We start from the raw sequence: 20,741 nt of genomic DNA on the forward strand, positions 1-20,741 counted from the left end.
AATTGAATTTCCGTCCTCGCACAGGGATATTAAACACGTTGATCAAATATTCTATTCCACTATTAAAGTTCACTTCATCACTTTTCATAGTTAAAGGGAATGTTGTTATTTGGCAGCAGTCACTCAGACAACGAACTGTGGAAACCCACGGTCAATGATGCGTTAAATGTTACAAAGTGGAACAAACATAATCGCCTACCTGTGAGTTTTTACAAGAACCATCTTTAAGTAGCTGTAAGGAGAGAGATCCCCAGTCTAAGATGGAATTGTTGCTAAAACTTCATATTAATGCTCGTATTTCTTTCATTTTTAAACAATCTTAGAATCAGTGTCCAGGGAGATTTCAGCATCTTCTTCAGCTCTTCTCTGAATTTCCTTTGTGTAGCTGCATAAATACACGTGTTTGGGCAGGAACTCAAAAACTTCAGCATCGCTCCGGTTTCGGTGGCGATATATGCTGGGTTTGTGCGGTCGCCTCGGTATTGATTGATGTTTGTCAGTCTGTTCGTCAGAAAACTCACGCCATCTGTCAGCCACAATAGTATAAAAGTGCCCGATATAGTGAAGAGTAAAATGATGGATTTCCTTCGTTTCTCCATCTCTGGATCACACTGATTCTCACAGCTGTGACCCCGGAGTCCCCTGCGAGCTCGACTGGTCACTAAAATCCGTCTGATCGTCAAAGAATTAAACAAGGCAATGAAAGTAAAAGGAAGCCAAACCCGCCAGATGCCGTGAAACCAGCTGTACGCTATAATTAGAGGTGAGGAGAGAATAGCCTCACTTACCCAGCAGCCCCACTGCACTTTGTTAATTATTCGTTCGGGTGCATATAGAAACAAAAGGGGAAAGTTCTTTAAAAAGGTAAGAACACAAACAGTTGTTATAACCGCGGCCGCAGTTCTCTCGATGCAATACTTGGTTTTAAACTTCTGGCAGCAGAGAGCGACAAAACGGTCAAATGTGAAGGAGACGGTGAACCAAACAGACAAATCGAGGGTGACAACTGTCATGTATAGAATGAGCCTACACACGGGAGTGTGGGAGAGGAATGAAAGTGGGAAGTGATAACTGAAAATAAAATACACGATTATATTGATGATCATGACCAGCAGATCAGCTGTTGCCATCGCCACCATATAGACAGAGATACACTTGGAAAGGCCGCAGTTTCCTCGTGAGAGAATCACAATTGTCATCAAGTTCGCTGTAAGAAAGAGAGGAGAGAAATAATATGCCTGTGTCTGATTGAATTACAGCATGCAGTATATGGAGATAACCATTGAGACCATTTTACTCCATTCAGTGAGATTGTTAACACGGTTCAGGGTGAGAACAGGATTAATATTGGAGCGATTACCAGGGAAAGCTACTGACACATGTTCATGAACTGTTGCAGCGCTCACTCTGCACGGGGTGACAAGGCGGTCCGGAAATCGACTAAAAACTGTATGTTAGAGCTGGAAAGAACATTGCAAAATGATCAGATTAAGAGGAACGCAGAAAGGGCGGACCAACTTTTCATAATTTGGTCCTTACCTTATCAAACATGCAGTAAGAACAGTGAGACAGTTAACATGGATTAACAGGAAATATGTTACAATTGCTCACCGGGGATACTGACGGCTGCGAGAATCGGGTAGTAAATTTCTTTTATCTGTAGAATAGTTACTTGCCCCATTTTCTGTGAGAATGGATGAATTCTGTCGGAGCTGCAAGACTCTGACGAGCGCACGGCTGAGGCGGGAGAAGGGATCCCTATATTTACACACACATCAATCATCCAGGGAGTCAATCAGGTTACATCACAATGAACAATAGTTGCAGTCATTGAACAAATAGACTCAGGTAAGTTGTTTTCTTGTTTGATACATCAGATTAAAAGACAAAGTAAAATTTGTATTGGGCAGTTTAAAAAAAACAATTAAAACATTCTTTACAAATGGAATGTGGAATCTCCCAGTCCTGCTCCTGACCCTATTGCCACATGACTGGTGTCAGCAGCTACCTTTGAAGTAATCGCCCTGACCCTGCTCTTGATTCACTCCCAATGCCCCAACTCATCCAGTAGAAGCGCTGAACTTAATCCTGCCGCATTGGTGATGACCGCAGTCATGCAGCATTAGAAGTGAACGTGTTCCTCCGACATTAGCGGCACCCACACTTGCACTAATGGAGACAGTGCTCTTCCGATATTAGTCGTACCTACATTTACACCAGAGTTGATCGTGCTCCTCTGGTACTAGTGGGGCCTGCACTTACCTTTCAGGTTACCGTTCACCTCTGATATTGAACGTACGTACACTTACAAAAGAGCTGATCGTGCTCTTCCACGACTGCGAGAACCCTATACTTACACTAGATATGACCGTGCCCCTCATGTACGAGTGGTACACCTACACTTACACTAGATGTGACCATGCTCCTCTGATACTTGTGTTATCCCTACACTGACAATACCGGTGACGATGGTTCTCCAGTTCTAGCAGCGCCCAATACTTAAACTGGAGGTGACCGTGCTCCCCCGGTCCTAGTGATACCGTGCTCTTACACTCGAGGTAAGTTGCTGCTATGGGACCAGTGGTTTCATACTCTTACACTAGCGGTGACCGTGCTCCTCTGGTACTTGTTGTAATCCTACACATTAACTCGAGGTGACCATACTCCTTCTGTACTTGTGGTAAACCTGCACATACACTAGGGGTAACCATGCTCCTCCGGTACTTGGAGTAACCCTTTTATATACACGAGAGGTGACAGTGCTCCTTCTGTACTTGTGGTTACCCTGAACATACACTCTGGGTGACCGTGCTCCTCTGGTGCTTGTGGTAACCCAAACATACACTAGGGGTGACCGTGTTCCCCTGGTACTGGTGGTAACCGTTTCACATACACGAGAGGTGACCGTGCTCCTCCGGTACTTGTAACCGTACACATATACTAGAGGTGACCGTGCTCCTCCGGTACTTGTAACCGTACACATATACTAGAGGTGACCGTGCTCCTCCGGTACTTGTAACCGTACACATATACTAGAGGTGACCGTGCTCCTCCGGTACTTGTAACCCTACACATATACTAGAGGTGACCGTGCTCCTCCGGTACTTGTAACCGTACACATACACGAGAGGTGACCGTGCTCCTCCGGTACTTGTGGTAACCCTACACTTAAACTAGGTGTGATTGTGTTCCTCCTCTGCAAGTGGTACCCCGACATTTACATTAATGGTGACCACGCTCCTCTGGTACTGGTGGTATCCCTCCGCTCACACTAGATGTGACGTGCTCTTCTCCTACCAGTTGCATCTTTACACTTACACTTTGGTCACCATACTCGCTGTCGACTTGTCTTGTCCCTCCATTTAAGCTAGAGGTGACCGCGCTCCTCCGGCATTAGTGGTACACCTACAATTACACTTTGGTTGACCTTGGTTCTCCGGTACTTGTGGTACCCGTGGACTTAAACTAGGGGTGATCCTGCCCTTACAGTACTAGTGGTACATCTACACGTATACCAGATGTAACCGTGCTCCTCCGGTATTAGTGATACCCTTCACTTACACGGGAGGTCACACTCCTCCTCCAGTACCACTGGTGCCCTACACTTGCACGACGGGTAACAGTGTTCCTCCGGTACTAGTGGTACCTCTACACTTACAATAGAGGTGAACATTCTCTTCCGGTGCTCATGGTACCCTACACTTACACGGGTGGTGACCGATCTCCTCTGGTACAAATTGTACACATACAACTCTCCCAATTTTGGCACAAGTCCCCACATGTTAGTGAGGTGGAATTTGCAGGACGGAATGGGCTTGATTTGCCGCTGCCGTGTCCGGTGTCGAGCAGCACCATTGCTGACCGAGCTGACCGAGTCCTGAAGGACATAACTGCCAGACTGGGCCTGCAGCAGTTAAGAACATTCATAAGAAATAGGAGCAGGGCTAGGCCATACGGCAACTCGAGACGGGTCCGCCATTCAATCAGATCATGGCTGACCTTCCACCGCAACTCCAATTTCCCGTCCAATCCCCATACACCTTGATTCTAAAAGAGTCCAACAATCTATCCAACTCAGTCTTGAATGTACTCAGTGACTCTGCGCCCACAGACAATGCGAGTTGAGAATTACAAAGGTTCACAAACAGCTGCGTGAAGAAATTCCTCCTTATTCCAGTCTTGAATGGCCGACCCCGTAACCTGCAATTATGCATGGCGAGCGAAACAACACGAGGGAAAACCGGACTTGACCTCGTCCTCAGCAATCGATCTGACGCAGATGCATCCGCTCATAACAGTATTGGTAGGAGTGACCACCACACAGTCCTTGTGGAGACGAATTCACGTTTTCGCACTGAGGACTCCGTGCAACGTGTTTTGTGGCACCATCTCCTTACATAATTGGATGGATTCAGAACAGAGCTTGCAGCACAAAATTGAGCATCCATGAGGCGCTGTCAGCCATCAGCAGCAGCAGAATTGTATTCCAGCACAAACTGTAACCTCATGGCCCGGAATATCCCTGACTCCACCATTGCCATAAAGCCAGGGGATCAACCCTGGCCCAATGAGGACTGCAGAGCACCATGTCAGCAGCAGCACCCGGAGCACCTAAAAATGAGGTGTCAACCTGGTGACGCGACAACGCAGGCATTACATGCATGCAAAATAGCGGAAGCAACAAGCCAAAGACAGAGCTAAGCGAATCCACAACCAACGGATCAGACCAAAGCTCTGCAGTCCTGCCACATCCAGTTGTGAAAGGTGATGGACATATAAATAATTAACTGGAGGAGGAGGCTCCGTGAACATCCCCATCCTCAATGATGGCAGAGTCCAGCACGTGAGTGTAAAAGTCAAGGCTGGAGCGTTTGCAACCATCATCAGCCAGAAGTGCAGAGTGGATGATTCATCTCGGCCTCCACCGGATATCCCCACCATTACAGAAGCCAGGCTTCAGCCAATTCGATTGACTACACTTGATATCAAGAAACGGCTGAGTGCACTGGACACAGCAAAGGCTATGGGCCCGAAAGGATCCCGGCTGTAGTGCTGAAGACTTGCCCGCTCCAGAACGAGCCGCACCTCGAGCCAAACTGTTCCAGTCCAGCTACAATACTGGCATCTACCCGACAATGTGGAAAATTACCCAGTTATTTCCTGTCGTCAAAAAGCAGGACAAATCCAATCTCGCCAATTACCGCCTCATCTCTCCACTCTCAATCATCAGCAAAGTGATGGAAGATGTCGTTGACAGTGCTATCAAGCGGCACTTACTCACGATAACCTGCTCACCGATGCTCAGTTCGGGTTCGGCGAGAACAACTCGGCTCCAAAGCTCATTACAGCCTGGTCCAAACATGGACAAAAGAGCTGAATTCCAGAGGTTTGCTGAGAGTGACTGCCCTTGTCATCGAGGCAGCATTTGACCGAGTGTGGCATCAAGGAGCCCTTGTAAAATTGAAGTCAATGGGAATCAGGGAGAAAACTCTCCAGTGGCTGGAATCATACCAAGCACAAAGGAAGATGGTAGTGGTTGTTGGAGGCCAATTATCTCAGCCCCAGGGCATTGCTGCAAGAGCTCCTCAGGGCAGTCTCCTAGGCCCAAACATCTTCAGCTGCTTCATCAATGACCTTTCCTCCATCATAAGGTTAGAAATGGGGATGTTCTCTGAAGATTGCACAGGTTCAGTTGGAACCGCAACCCCTCAGACATTGAAGCAGTCCGTGCCCGCATGCAGCAAGAGCTGGACAACATCCAGGCTTGGGCTGATAAGTGGCAAGTAACATTCGCGCCAGAAAAGGTCCATCTCCAACAAGAGAGAATATAACCTCCTCCCCTTCACATTCAACAGCATTACCATCGCCGATTCACACACCATCAACATCCTGGGGGTTACCATTGACCAGACACTTAACTGGACCAGCCACATAAATATTGTGGCTAGAAGAGCAGGTCAGAGGCTGGGCATTGGCTCACTGCTGACGAGTGACTCATCCCCTGACGCTCCAAAGCCTTGCCAGCATCTACAAGACACAAGTCAGGGGTGTGATGGAATACTCTCCACTTGCGTTGATAAGTGCAGCTCCAACAATAATCAAGAAGCTCGACACCATCCAGGACAAAGCAGCGCGCTTGATTGGCACACCATCCACTACCATAAATATTCACTCCCTTCACCATCGGCGCACTGTGGCTACAGCGTGTTCAATCTACTGGATGCACAGCAGCAACTCGATAAGGCTTCATCAACAGCACCTCACAAACCTGCGACCTCTACCACCCAGAAGGACAAGAGCAGCAGGCACATGGGAACAACACCACCTGCACGTTCCCCTCCAAGTCACACACCATCCCAACTTGGAAATATATCGCCGTTCCTTCATCGTCTCTGGGTCAAAATCCTGGAACTCCCTTCCTAACAGCACTGTGGGAGAACTTTCACCACACGGACTGCAGCGGTTCAAGACGGCAACTCACCACCACCTTCTCCAGGGCAAATGAGGATGGGCAATAAAAGCGGCCAAAAAATAAATTCCTCTGGATTTAATATCGTGGACCTTCCCAATGTATTATGATCCGGTTCAGTGCATTCCCTGGAATTTATATCCTGGATCATCCCCTGCATTAAGTCCCAGCATAGGCAAAGATAGGCCAGACACACTTACACAAAGTGAAATTAAAATCTGCAACCGAAGCAGGTTCTAATTGGCCATACTCAGGACAAGATTAGAACCTATGAACAAACATTAATGGACGACAAATCTGCAATCCCGGCCGTGGTATGTTCTGGGCATCGAGCCAAATGGTCGGGAGGTGCATTTAATATAAAGAACGGTATTAATACTACGAGTACATGATGAGATAGTGCGGTAGAAACCGTGAGAAAAGCAATGATGGTGTCGTGTGGACAAACTGAAGAGGATTGTATCATTTACAAGACGACTTAATGGGTTAAAATGTTTTTATTAGACATTATTAGAACGTATTGACAAATTATCACCACATTAGCAAGACGTTACTAAGACTAGAATAGGTACACAACACAAAAGCTGAGGGGGACTTGAACTCCCAGCTTCGACCAGCGGAAGCGGATTGGAACTAGGCGCTTAAAACCCGCCCTGATGGGTCCTCCTGTTAGTATCTGCTGTACCAGTGATCTCATGGTCATTGTATGTGGTGGGTTATCTCATATTTAAAAAGAATTAAATCGACGTCCCATTGTTTCCTGGTTTTCGGCCTATGTTTACGGATTATCCTGTAAAAACCCACTGTAGATTTAGCCTATTGGATTAGGGAGGCAAAAACCTAACATTGATGCCGACCGCTTGAACAGGACTGGAGCCATTGGAGCGTTTGAGTGTTTAAAGTTGAGTATGTAATTTGGGGGCTGGCCATCTCTCCTCAGTAAAAGCCAACATTAACCCGATACCGAGCAGATTCAGGAAATATGGAGGATCTGTGTAAATAAGCAGATGCTTCCTCAGCGCGACATGGCGGCATGAATTTAGAAGTAAATTAACGGCCTGAAAAGACGGGTCTTTCACTGAATCGGCTCAGATTCTTCCAAGCAATCTTCTGAAGACTTCAAAGAAAGATTGAACCAAATTTACAAAAGTTGTTCTATGCAGCGGATCGTGCTCTAATCCGGCTTCGAGGACGTCCGCCGGCCTCCTCCGTCTCCCGGCTTCAGCCGCCGCGCTCATTAGTCCGGTGACCAAAGGCCCAGCCCCGGTAACTCGCCCATTTCAGCCACCGGGGCCGTTCGCTCTTCAACACAATTTTACTGGGAAACAGCGCGCGATGGAGGAGGTGGGGGAGGGGGTGGTGCAGGGCATGCGCACTGGGGCCTCAGAGCGTCATCTCGCGATAAATTACTGCCTTTCACCAACTCCGCCCCTTCTACAGGTTGGAATCAGGTGAACGGTCCGCCCACCAATTGGGGGTCCGCACCTTTCTTTGAACGATCGCGGGTCAGCTCGTAGTCACGTGGCTCCGAAGTTGAACCCGCTCGGCCGTTGAATGGACGCAGCGTGAGCCCGGCAACGGCGCATGTCTCTGCTCAGGGATGATGACACAAGTTGACTCCTTTTATGGAGGAAACCCACAGAAGGGGTGAAGAGCTCGCAAGCAGGGATAGGACATGGAACCGTGCCACCACAGGATGGCAGTGTCCTGGGTCACCATAAGGGGGGTGGGGGCGGGGAAATATACGGGTTCATTACATTAACTTTCCCAACATTTGTAAACAATTTTACAACACCAAGTTATAGTCCAGCAATTTTATTTTAAATTCACAAGCTTTCGGAGATTTTCTCCTTCCTCAGGCAAATGTTTCAAGAGCTCCGTGGACATTCATCCACCGACCTTCGGGTAAGCGTACTCCAAGGCGGCCTTCGAGACACACGACAACGCAAAATCGTCGAGCAGAAATTGATAGCCAAGTTCCGCACCCATGAGGACGACCTCAACCGGGATCTTGGGTTCATGTCACGCTACACGTTACCCCACCAGCGAACAAATGTTATCTGTTTTTAATATAATGGGTCATTTGCTGGCTCTCTCTGCCTTCCGGATGTTTCTGCCTCTCTCTGTGTTTTTTTTTCTCTGTTTTTTTTCCCTGTTTGTTTTTTTGTTGAATGTGTATTCGGGGGTTCTGCAGGTGACACCTCTCTGTCTGAACACGGTGATTGCCTTGGCAACGGGCAGTTGCAGGGGCAGTCTGTAAACACCATGTATTGTTCAATATGTATAAATGCGTAGGCTTCAAGGAGCTCTTGAAACATTTGCCTGAGGAAGGAGAAAATCTCCGAAAGCTTGTGAATTTAAAATAAAATTGCTGGACTATAACTTGGTGTTGTAAAATTGTTTACAATTGTCAACCCCAGTCCATCACCGGCATCTCCACATCATGTTTCCCAACATTGACTGGGACAGCCATAGCATTAGGGGCTTTGATGGAGAGAAATTTGTTGAGTGTATCCAGGAGGAATTTCTCATTCAGTATGTGGATGGCTCGACTAGAGAGGGGGCAAAACTTGACCTCCTCTTGGGAAATAAGGAAGGGCAGGTGACAGAAGTGTCAGTGAGGGAACACTTTGGGACCAGTGATCATAATTTCATTAGTTTTAAGATAGTTATGGAGAAGGATAGGTCTGGCCCAAAAGTTTAAATTCTAAATTGGGGAAAGGCCAATTTTGTTGGTATTAGACAGGAACTTTCAGAATTTGTTTGGGAGAGTCTGTTGGCAGGCAAAGGGACGTCTGGTAAGTGGGAGGCTTTCAAAAGTGTGTTAACCAGCGTTCAGGGTAAGCACATTCCTTATAAAGTGAAGGAAAAGGCTGGTAGAAGTAGGGAACCTTGGATGACTCGGGAGATTGAGGCACTAGTCAAAAAGAAGAAGGAGGCATATGACATGCATAGGCAGCTGGCATCAAATGGATCCCTTGAAGAGTATAGAGATTGCCGGAGTAGAGTTAAGAGAGAAATCAGGAGGGCAAAAAAGGGGCATGAGATTGATTTGGCAGATAAGGCAAAGGAGAATCCAAAGAGCTTCTACAAATACATAAAGGGCAACAGAGTAACTAGGGAGAGAGTATGGCCTCTTAAGGCTAAACAAGGTCATCTATGTGCGGAACCACAAGAGATGGGTGAGATCCTAAATGAATATTTCACATCGGTATTTACGGTTGAGAAAGGCATGGATGTTAGGGAACTTGGGGAAATAAATAGTGATGTCTTGAGGAGTGTAAACATTACAGAGAGGGAGGTGCTGGAAGTCTTAACGCGCATCAAGGTAGATAAGTCTCTGGGACCTGATGAAATGTATCCCAGGACGTTGTGGGAGGTCAGGGAGGAAATTGCGGGTCCCCTTGCAGAGATATTTGAATCATCGACAGCCTGAAGATTGGAGGGTAGCAAATGTTGTGCCGTTGTTGAAGAAGGGCGGCAGGGAAATGCCTGGGAAATACAGACCGGTGAGCCTGACATCTGTAGTGGGTAAGTTGTTAAAGGGTATTCTGAGAGACAGGATCTACAGGCATTTGGAGAGGCAGGGACTGATTAGGATCAGTCAGCATGGTTTTGTGAGAGGAAAATCATGTCTCACGAATTTAATTGAGTTTTTTGAAGGGGTAACCAAGAAGATAGATGTGGGCTGTGCAGTACACGTGGTCTACATGGAATTTAGCAAATTCTATGACTCTATGAATCGACAATTCTATGATTCTATGACACTGTCATTCTGTCACTCAATGACTCTGTGATTCTATGATTCTATAATTCTATGATTCTTTGAATCGATGATTCTATAATTCAATGATTCTATGACTCTGTGATTCTCTGACTCTATGATTCTATGATTCACTGACTCGATTATTCTCTGATTCTATGACTCGATGACTCTGTGTTTCAGTCACTCTACGATTCTATGTCCCTATGATTCTATGATTCTTAAATTCTATGAACCTATGATTCTATGACTATATAATTCTATGATTCTATAATTCTATGATTCTATGAGTGTGATTCTATGACTCTATGACTCTATGATTCTATGTCTCTATGTCTCGACAATTCTATGATTCTATGACACTGTCATTCTGTCACTCAATGACTCTGTGATTCTCTGATTCTCTAATTCTATGATTCTTTGAATCTATGATTCTATGATTCTATAATTCGATGATTCTATGACTCTGTGTTTCTCTGACTCTATGATTCTGCGATTCTATGACTCGATGACTCTGTGATTCTGTCTCTCTACGATTCTATGTCTCCATGATTCTATGATTCTTTCACTCTTTGACTGTGATTGTACTATTATATGACTCCAGAGTCATAGAGTCATACAGCACGGATAGAGGCCCTTCGGCCCATCGTGTCCGCGCCGGCCATCAGCTCTGTCTACTCTAATCCCATATTCCAGCATTTGGTCCGTAGCCTTGTATAATGATTCTATAATTCTATGACTTTATGATTCTATGATTCTATGACTCTATGACTCTATGATTCTATGATTCTACAATTCTATGATTCCATGACTCTGAATCTATGATTATATGACTCTTTGATTCTATGACTCTTTGATTCTATGACTCTTTGATTCCATGATTCTGTGATTCTATTATTATTTAATTCTATGACTCTATGACTCTGTGATTCTGTGATTCTATTATTCTTTAATTCAATGTCTGTATGATTCTACGATTCTGTGACCCTAAGATTCTATGATTTTATTACTCTTTTACTCTGTGATTCTGTGATTCGACAATTCTATGATTCTACGATTCTATTACTCTGTGATTCCATGATGCGATGATTTTGTGACTCTGTGATTCAATGATTCTATGTCTCTTTGACTCTGCGATTGTCGGACTCTCTGATTCTTTGATTCTATGACTCGATGTCTCTGTGATTCTTTCATTCTTTGATTCTATGACTCTATGATTCTATTATTCGATTACAGTGATTCTATGACTCTATGATTCTACAATTCTATGGTTCTCTGAATCAATGACTCTGTGATTCTCAAACTCTATGATTCTTTGATTCTATGACTCATTGTCTCATTGATTCTTTCACTCTTTGATTCTGTGATTCTTTGATTCTATAATTCTTTGATTCGATGAATCTACGACTCTGTGATTCTTTGATTCTATGAATCTATGACTCTTTGACTCTGTGATTCTTTGATGATATGATTCTATGGTTCTACAATTCTATGATTCTATGATTCTAATATTCTGTGATTCTCTGACTCTATGATTCTCTGATTCTATGACACTATTATTCTGTGATTCTGTGACTCGAAGACTCTGTGATTCTGTTTCTCTACGGTTCTATGTCTCTATGATTCTTTAATTCTATGAATCTATGATTCTATGACTCTATAATTCTGATTCCATAATTCTATGATTCTATGATTCTATGACTCTAGGAATCGACAATTCTATGATTCTATGACTCTGTGATTCTGTCATTCATTGACTGTGTGATTCTATGATTCTCTAATTATATGATTCTTTGAATCGATGATTCTATTATTCTATAATTCGATGATTCTATGACTCTGTGATTCTCTGACTCTATTATTCTGTGATTCTATGATTCTATGATTCTATGAATCTACATTTCCATGATTCTATGACTCTATGATTCTACAATTCTATGGTTCTCTGACTCTATGACTCTGTGATTCTCAGACTCTATGATTCTATGATCCAATGACTCTGTTACTCTGATTATATGACTCCAAGACTGTCATTATCTCACTCTATGATTCTACAATTCCATGATTCTATGACTCTATGATTCTGTGATTCTCGGACTCTATGATTCTTTGATTCTATGACTCGATGTCACAGTGTTTCTGTCACTATATGATTCTATGTTTCTATGATTCTATCATTCTTTGATTCTATGAATCTATGACTCTACGTCTCTGTAATTCTGTCACTCTACGATTCTATATCTCTATGATTCTATGATTCTTTAATTCCATGAATCTATGATTATTTGACTCTACAATTCTATGATTCTATAATTCCATGATTCTATGATTCTGTGATTCTATGACTCTATGATTCTGTGATTCTATGACTCGATGACTCTATGATTCTGTCACTCTACGATTCTATGTCTAAGATTCTATGTCTCTATAATACTATGATTCTATAATTCTATGATTCTATGACTCCATAATTAGATGTCTCTATGATTCTTTGATTCTACGAATGTATGACTGTGATTCGGTCATTCTATCATTCTATGACTATGATTCTAAGACTCTTTGACTCTGTGATTCTGTCACTCTATGATTCTATCATTCTATAATTCTATGATTCTTTGACTCTATGACTCTGTAATTCTGTCACTCTATGATTCTATGACGCTATAAGAACATAAGAAAATAAGAAATAGGAGCAGGAGTAGGCCAATCGGCCCCTCGAGCCTGCTCCGCAATTCAAGAAGATCATTGATGACCTGATGCTAGCCTCAAATCTAAATTCATGTCCAATTTCCTGCCCGCTCCCCATAACCCTTAATTCCCTTTACTTCAAGGACACTGTCCATTTCTGTTTTAAATTTATTTAATGATGTAGCTTCCACAGCTTCCTGTGGCAGCAAATTCCACAGTCCTACTACCGTCTGAGTGAAGAAGTTTCTCCTCATCTCAGTTTTGAAAGAGCAGCCCCTTATTCTAAGATTATGCCCCCTATTTCTAGTTTCACCCATCCTTGGGAACATCCTTACCGCATCCACCCGATCAAGCCCCTTCACAATCTTATATGTTTCAATAAGATCGCCTCTCATTCTTCTGAACTCCAATGAGTAGAGTCCCAATCTACTCAAACTCTCCTCGAATGTCCACCCCCTCATCCCCGGGATTAACCGAGTGAACCTTCTTTGTACTGCCTCGAGAGCAAGTATGTATTTTCTTAAGTATGGAGACCAAAACTTTGTGCAGTATTCCAGGTGCGGTCTCACCAATACCTTATATAACTGCATCAATACCTCCCTGTTTTTATATTCTATCCCCCTAGCAATAAAAGCCAACATTCCGTTGGCCTTCTTGATCACCTGCTGCACCTGTAAACTAACTTTTTGATTTTCTTGCACGAGGACCCCCAGATCCCTTTGGACTGCAGTACTTTCCAGTTGCTCGCCATTCAGATAATAACTTGCTCTCCGATTTTTCCTGCCATAGTGCATAACCTCACATTATGAGGATATAACATACGTTATATCCTCAAAGAACTCCAGCAAATTTGTCAGACATGACTTCCCCTTAGTAAAGCCATGCTGACTTTATCCTATTAAATTATGTTTATCCAAATGTTCTGCTACTGTCTCCTTAATAATAGACTCCACAATTTTACCCACCACAGATGTTAAGCTAACTGGTCTATAATTTCCAGCCTTCTGCCTACTGCCCTTTTTAAATAAGGGTGTTACATTGGCAGTTTTCCAATCTGCCGGGACCTTTGCCGAGTCCAGAGAATTTTGGAAAATTATTACCAAAGAATCCACAATCCCTACTGCCACTTCCCTCAAGACCCTCGCATGTAAGCCATCAGGTCCAGGGCATTTATCCGTCTTGAGTCCCATTAATTTACTGAGTACCAATTCCATTGTGATTTTAATCGTATTTAGCTCCTCCCCCCTCGAGCCCCCTGTTTGTCCAGTGTTGGCATATTCTTAGTGTCCTCTACCGTAAAGACTGAAACAAAATACTTGTTCAGCATTTTTGCCATCTCCATGTTTCCCACCATTAATTTCCCGGTCTCATCCTCTAAAGGATCGACGTTTGCCTTAGCCACCCTTTTTCTTTTTATGTAACTGTAGAAACTCTTGCTATCTGTTTTTATATTTTTTGCTAATTTATTTTCATAATCTATCTTCCCTTTCTTAATCAATCCTTTCGTTACTTTTTGCTGTCTTTTGAGGACTTCCCAATCTTCTATCCTCCTACTAAGTTTGGCTACCTTATATGTCCTTGTTTTTAGTCGGATAATATCCTTAATTTCTTTACTTAGCCACGGATGGCTGTCATTTCTTTTACACCCTTTTTTCCTCAGTGGAATATATATTTTTTGAAAGTTGTAAAATAACTCCTTAAATGAACACCACTGCTCATGTACCGACTTACCCTTTAATCTATTTTCCCAGTCCACTTTAATCAATTCCGCTCTCATACCATCATAGTCTCCTTTATTCAAGCTCCGTACACTTGTTTGAGAACCAAACTTCTCACCCTATAATTGGATATGGAATGTAACCATGTTATGGTCACTCATTCCAAGGGGATCCTTAACTAGGACATTATTAATTAACCCTGGCTCATTACACAGGACCAGGTCCAAGGTTGCTTGCCCCCTTGTTGGTTCAGTTACATACTGCTCAAGAAATCTATCCCTCTTTCACTCAATAAACTCTTCCTCAAGGCTACCCTGCCCAATTTGATTTGTCCAGTTATAGAGTCTTAGAATCATAGAGTCATACAGCACGGATAGAGGTCCTTCGGCCCATCGTGTCCGCGCCGGCCATCAGCCCTGTCTACTCTAATCCCATATTCCAGCATTTGGTCCGTAGCCTTGTATGCTATGGCATTTCAAGTGCTCATCCAAATGCTTCTTGAATGTTGTGAGGGTTCCTGCCTCCACAAGCCTTTCAGGCAATGAGTTCCAGACTCCAACCACCCTCTGGGTGAAAAAGTTCTTTCTCAAATCCCCTCTAAACCTCCCGCATTTTACCTTGAATCTATGTCCCCTTGTTATAGAACCCTCAACGAAGGGAAAAAGCTCCTTAGTATCCATCCTATCTGTGCCCCTCATAATTTTGTACACCTCAATCATGTCCCCCCTCAGCCTCCTCTGCTCCAAGGAAAACAAACCCAATCTTCCCAGTCTCTCTTCATGGCTGAAGCGCTCCAGCCCTGGTAACATCCTGGTGAATCTCCTCTGCACCCTCTCCAAAGCGATCACATCCTTCCTGTAGTGTGGCGACCAGAACTGCACACAGTACTCCAGCTGTGGCCTAACCAGTGTTTTATACAGCTCCATCATAACCTCCTTGCTCTTATATTCTATGCCTCGGCTAATAAAGGCAAGTATCCCATATGCCTTCTTTACCACCTTATCTACCTGTTCCGCCGCCTTCAGGGATCTGTGAACTTGCACACCAAGATCCCTCTGACCCTCTGTCTTGCCTAGGGTCCTCCCATTCATTGTGTATTCCCTTGCGTTGTTAGTCCCTCCAAAGTGCATCACCTCGCACTTTTCCGGGTTAAATTCCATTTGCCACTGTTCCGTCCATCTGACCAACCCATCTATATCGTCCTGCAGACTGAGGCTATCCTCCTCACTATTTACCACCCTACCAATCTTTGTATCATCAGCGAACTTACTGATCATACCTTTTACATTCATATCCAAGTCATTAATGTGGACCACAAACAGCAAGGGACCCAGCACCGATCCCTTTGGTATCCCACTGGCCACAGGCTTCCAGTCACAAAAACAACCTTCGACCATCACCCTCTGCCTTCTGCCACTAAGCCAGTTTTGTATCCAAAGTGCCAAGGCACCCTGGATTCCATGGGCTCGTACCTTCTTGACCATTCTCCTGTGGGGGACTTTATCGAAGGCCTTACTGAAATCCACGTATACCACATCCACTGCGTTACCCTCATCCACACGCCTAGTCACCCTCTCAAAAAATTCAATCAAATTAGTCAGACATGATCTTCCCTTGACAAAGCCATCTTGACTATCCCTGATTAATCCTTGCTTCTCCAAGTGGAGACTAATTTTGTCCTTCAGAATTTTTTCCAATAATTTTCCTACCACTGATGTTCGGCTCACTGGCCTGTAGTTCCCCGGTTTTTCCCTACTCCCCTTCTTGAATAATGGTATTACATTAGCGGTTCTCCAGTCCTCTGGCACATCCCCTGTGGCCAGAGAGGTTCTGAATATATGTGTCAGAGCCCCCGCAATCTCCTCCTTTGCCTCACACAGTAGCCTGGGATACATTTCGTCCGGGCCTCGGATTTATCCATTTTTCGGCCTGCTAAAACCGCCAATACCTCCTCCCGCTCGATGTTAATATGTTCGAGTATATCACAGTCCCCCTGCCGTATTTCTATGTCTACATCGTCCTTCTCCATAGTGAAAACAGATGCACAAAATTCATTTAGAATGTTAGTTAAAATCCCCCATCATTATAGTTGTTCCCTTATTACATGCCCCGACTATTTCCTGATTAATACTTCTTCCAGCAGAGTTGCAACTATTAGGAGGCCTATATACTACGCCCACAAGTGTTTTTTGCCCCTTATTATTCCTTATCTCTACCCAAACTGTTTCATTATCCTGATCCTTTGTCCCAATATCTTTTCTCTGTATTACAGTGATTCCTTCCCTTGTTAACACAGCCACCCCACCTCCCCTTCCTTCCTTCCTGTCCTTCCTGATTGTTAAATACCCTAGCATATTTAATTCCCAGTCGTTGTCACCCTGCAGCCATGTTTCTGTAATGGCCACAAGATCATACCCATACATCGTTATTTGTGCCATTAAATCATCCATTTTGTTACCAATGCTACGTGCATTCAGATAAAGAACTTTCAAATATGTTTTGTGACACTTAGTTCCTGCTTTTTCCTTTTTTAACACTTTACCTTTTACTCCATACCTTCTGTCCCTTCCTGATACGCTTTCCTCTATCTCCCTGCTCAGTTTCCCAACCCCCTGCCACAGCTTTGCTGCTGGGTTAATCGCCTTACGCCTTCTAGTTTTCCTTTTAATCTGCCGTGCCTCAAGTACCTCAAGTACTTCCTTTCCGCTGCTCTATGCTTTTTCCTTTCACTTGTTCTTGAACAACTGTTTGTACTATTTGTATTGTAGATTTCCCCTTGGTCTTGCCCTCTCTTGCTACTCTCAAATTTATTCCCTTCTGACTCCCCGCTCAGGTTCCCATCCCCCTGCCACTCTCGTTTAAACCTTCCCCAACAGCACTAGCAAACACCCCCGCGAGGACATTTTTCCCGGTCCTGCTCGTGTGTAACCCGTCATGCTTGTACAGGTCCCACCTTCCGCAGAACCGGTCCCAATGTCCCAGGAATCTAAATCCCTCCCTCCAACACCATCCCTGCAGCCATGCATTCATCCTGTCTGTTCTCCTGTTCCTTTACTCACTAGCACGTGGCACCGGTAGTAATCCTGAGATCACTACCTTTAAAGTCCTGCTTTTTAATTCATCTCATATCTCCTTAAATTCACCTTGCAGGATTCTACAATTCTATGTTTCCATGATTCTTTGAATCTGTGATTCTGTCACTCTATGATTCTGCAATTCTATAATTCTCTGACTCGATTACTCTGTGATTTACTGACTCTATGATTCTATAATTCTATGAATCTATGTGACTGTGATTCTGTCATTCTGTGCTTATATGCCTCTACAATACTATGATTCTTTACTCTATGACTCTATGATTCTATATGATTCTGTGAATCTATAATTCTATGATTCTATGATTCAATGACTCTATGATTCTTTGATTCTGTCACTCTATAATTCTGTGACTTTACGATTCGATGATTATCTGAGAGTATGCTTCTATGATTATATAATTATTTGATTCTACGATTCTATGACTCTATGATTCTTTGTCTCTATAATTCTATCATTCTTTAATTCTATGATTCGATGACTTCATTGACTCCATAATTCTATGATTCTATGACTCTATGATTCTTTGATTCTATGACTCTATGAATGTGATTCTATGACTCTATAATTCTATGATTCTATGATTCTAAGACTCTATGACTCTGTGATTCTGTCACTCCATGATTCTATGACATTATGATTCTATGACTCGATGATTCTATGGTTCCACAATTCTATTATTCTATGACTATGTGATTCTATGATTCTATCACGTTCTGATTCTATGATACTATGATTCTATCATTCTACAATTCTATGATTCCATGACTCTTTGACTCTATGATTCTATGATTCCATGACTCTTTGATTCTATGACTCTGTAATTCTCTCACTCTATGACGCTATGAATCTGTGATTCTATGATTCCCTAATTCTATGACTCTATGATTCTATGATTATATAATTCTATGATTCTATGACTATATGATTCTATGATACTATCACTTTATGATTCTGTGACTCTATGACTCTGTGATTCTATGACTCGATGACTCTGTGATTTTGTCTCTCTGAGATTCTATGTCTCTATGATTCAATGACTCTATAGTTCTATGATTTTATAATTATATGATTCTATGACTCTGTGAATCTATGACTCTATGATTCTATGATTTCAGGATTCTATGACTATACAATTTTATGACTCTGTGACTGTGTGATTCTGTCACTCTATGCCTCGATGGGTCTATGATTCTGTGATTCTCAAATTTTATGATTCTTTGAAATGATGATTCTATGATTCTATGATTCTATAATTCTTTGAATCTATGACTTTATGATTCTATGACTCTCTGACTCTGTGATTCTTTCACTTCATGATTTGACAATTCACTGATTGTGTGAATCGAAGACTCTGTGATTCTGTCACGCTATGATTCTATGACTCTACAATTCTATGGTTCTTTACTCTATGACACTCAGATTCTCTGTACTCTATGATATTATGATTCTATAATTCTATGATTCTATGACTCTGTGATTCTGTCACTCTGTAATTCTGTGACTTTATGATTCTCTGAGTGTATGTTTCTATGATTCTATGATTCTATAATTCTATTATTCTATGTCTCAATTACAATATATTTCTCAGACTCTATGATTCTATGATTCGATCACTTTATGATTCTATGACACTATGATTATATCACTCTATGATTCTATGATTCTATGATTCTGTGACTCTTTGATTCTATGATTTTATCACTCTATGATTCTATGACACTCTAACTCTATGATTCTATGATTCTGTGACTCTATGATTCTTTGATTCTATCAGTCTATGACTCTATGATTCTATGATGTTACCAATCTATGATTCAATGACACGATGATTCTATGACTCTGTGATTCTATGACTCTATGATTCTATGACGTGATGATTCTATGACTCGATGATTCGAAGATTCTTTGTTTCCCTCTGTTGGTATAAATCTTTCTCGGGCGTTAGAGCAAAGCGCTCGATGGCGAATCGCCCGCCCGTTTTCAGTGCATCCGGTTTTGTTCTTCATTGATTATTCCGGTAACAGAGTGCTGTTTTGTTGAGGGGGAGCTCGATTGGAGGAACAGAGAGAAGGTGAAATCCATATTCAAGTGCAGCCGAATAGCGGTGTAGAAACGTGGTCCAGCGGTTGTTGTGCGATAATTAGAGATCAGTTGACGACATCAGGCACCGATGCTGAGGGACTAAGGGGAAAGCGATTGGTGAGGGTCTTTTGGACGGGTGCGTGTAGAATCAATTTGTTTCTACATGTACATACATATATCCATAATCAAAATATATATATATATATATATATGTATATTTTTATGGAGCACATATCTGTGACGTGAGTATATAATGATCTCACTTGTAATCCATTAATTTCGGTGGATAGAAAGGCCAGTGATTGAGGTGGCCATTTTTCTAATCTGCGAGATTGAAACAGAACATCTCCACGATAATGGGGTAGAAATTGTTTGCTCAATCACGGTGAGGTCAGCAGCGATCACCGTTGTTCGTGGTGAAATGGAGGAGCAAGTTTCGTCGTTCGCACATGAGCAATGAATCGCTAAAATCCGTAACTTGTTCCTACTGGTTGGCCTGCGCAAAGACAGCTTCTAATTCAAGGTATAACGTCAGCTGTAATCAGTGAAATCATTGAAAAAGTACCAACTTGCTCATCTGCCCAGCTGGAAATTAATTAATATCAGGACAAAACAGGTGCACTCATAAATACCAGGTCTAAACGAAGTTTTAATAGTACGATAGGTATTAATGGCTGCCACAAAATAAAAAAAATAAATTTTGAAAAGGTGGAGACTAATTATTCCTTATTATATTCGTTTTTGGTCATTAGCATACTGCACGGTGTCACCACAGGATGGCACTGTACCGTGTCTGCATAAGGTAGCGTGGAGTGTACCGTGTCACCACAGGATGGCACAGTACCGTGTCTGCGACAAGGGGTCGTTGATGGCACCGTCTTACCATGGGAGGGCAGTGTACCATGTCTGGCATTCGGAAGCG

General features: G+C 43.0%; 1 protein-coding gene across 1 annotated transcript; it reads right to left on the bottom strand.

Annotated features, from left to right (window-relative positions):
- Positions 1-272: 272 nt before the first annotated feature.
- On the bottom strand, positions 273-1,681 carry LOC137318111 (probable G-protein coupled receptor 139). The gene is made up of 2 exons (XM_067981086.1): positions 1,612-1,681; positions 273-1,207 (listed from the first exon to the last, which is right to left on the bottom strand). The coding sequence occupies exons 1-2, from the start codon at positions 1,679-1,681 to the stop codon at positions 273-275; spliced, it is 1,005 nt and encodes a 334-aa protein (XP_067837187.1).
- Positions 1,682-20,741: the final 19,060 nt, after the last annotated feature.

The sequence above is a fragment of the Heptranchias perlo genome, unplaced genomic scaffold, assembly GCF_035084215.1.
Source record: "Heptranchias perlo isolate sHepPer1 unplaced genomic scaffold, sHepPer1.hap1 HAP1_SCAFFOLD_65, whole genome shotgun sequence".
Lineage (NCBI taxonomy): Eukaryota > Metazoa > Chordata > Chondrichthyes > Hexanchiformes > Hexanchidae > Heptranchias > Heptranchias perlo.

What these genes read in the sequence shown, in the direction of transcription:
- LOC137318111 (XM_067981086.1), bottom strand. Translation starts at nt 1,681, where the DNA reads ATGGGGCAAGTAACTATTCTACAGATAAAAGAAATTTACTACCCGATT. An exon ending in CGCAGCCGTCAGTATCCCCG is followed by an intron (nt 1,208 to 1,611) that starts GTGAGCAATTGT and finishes TCTTTCTTACAG; the next exon opens with CGAACTTGATGACAATTGTG.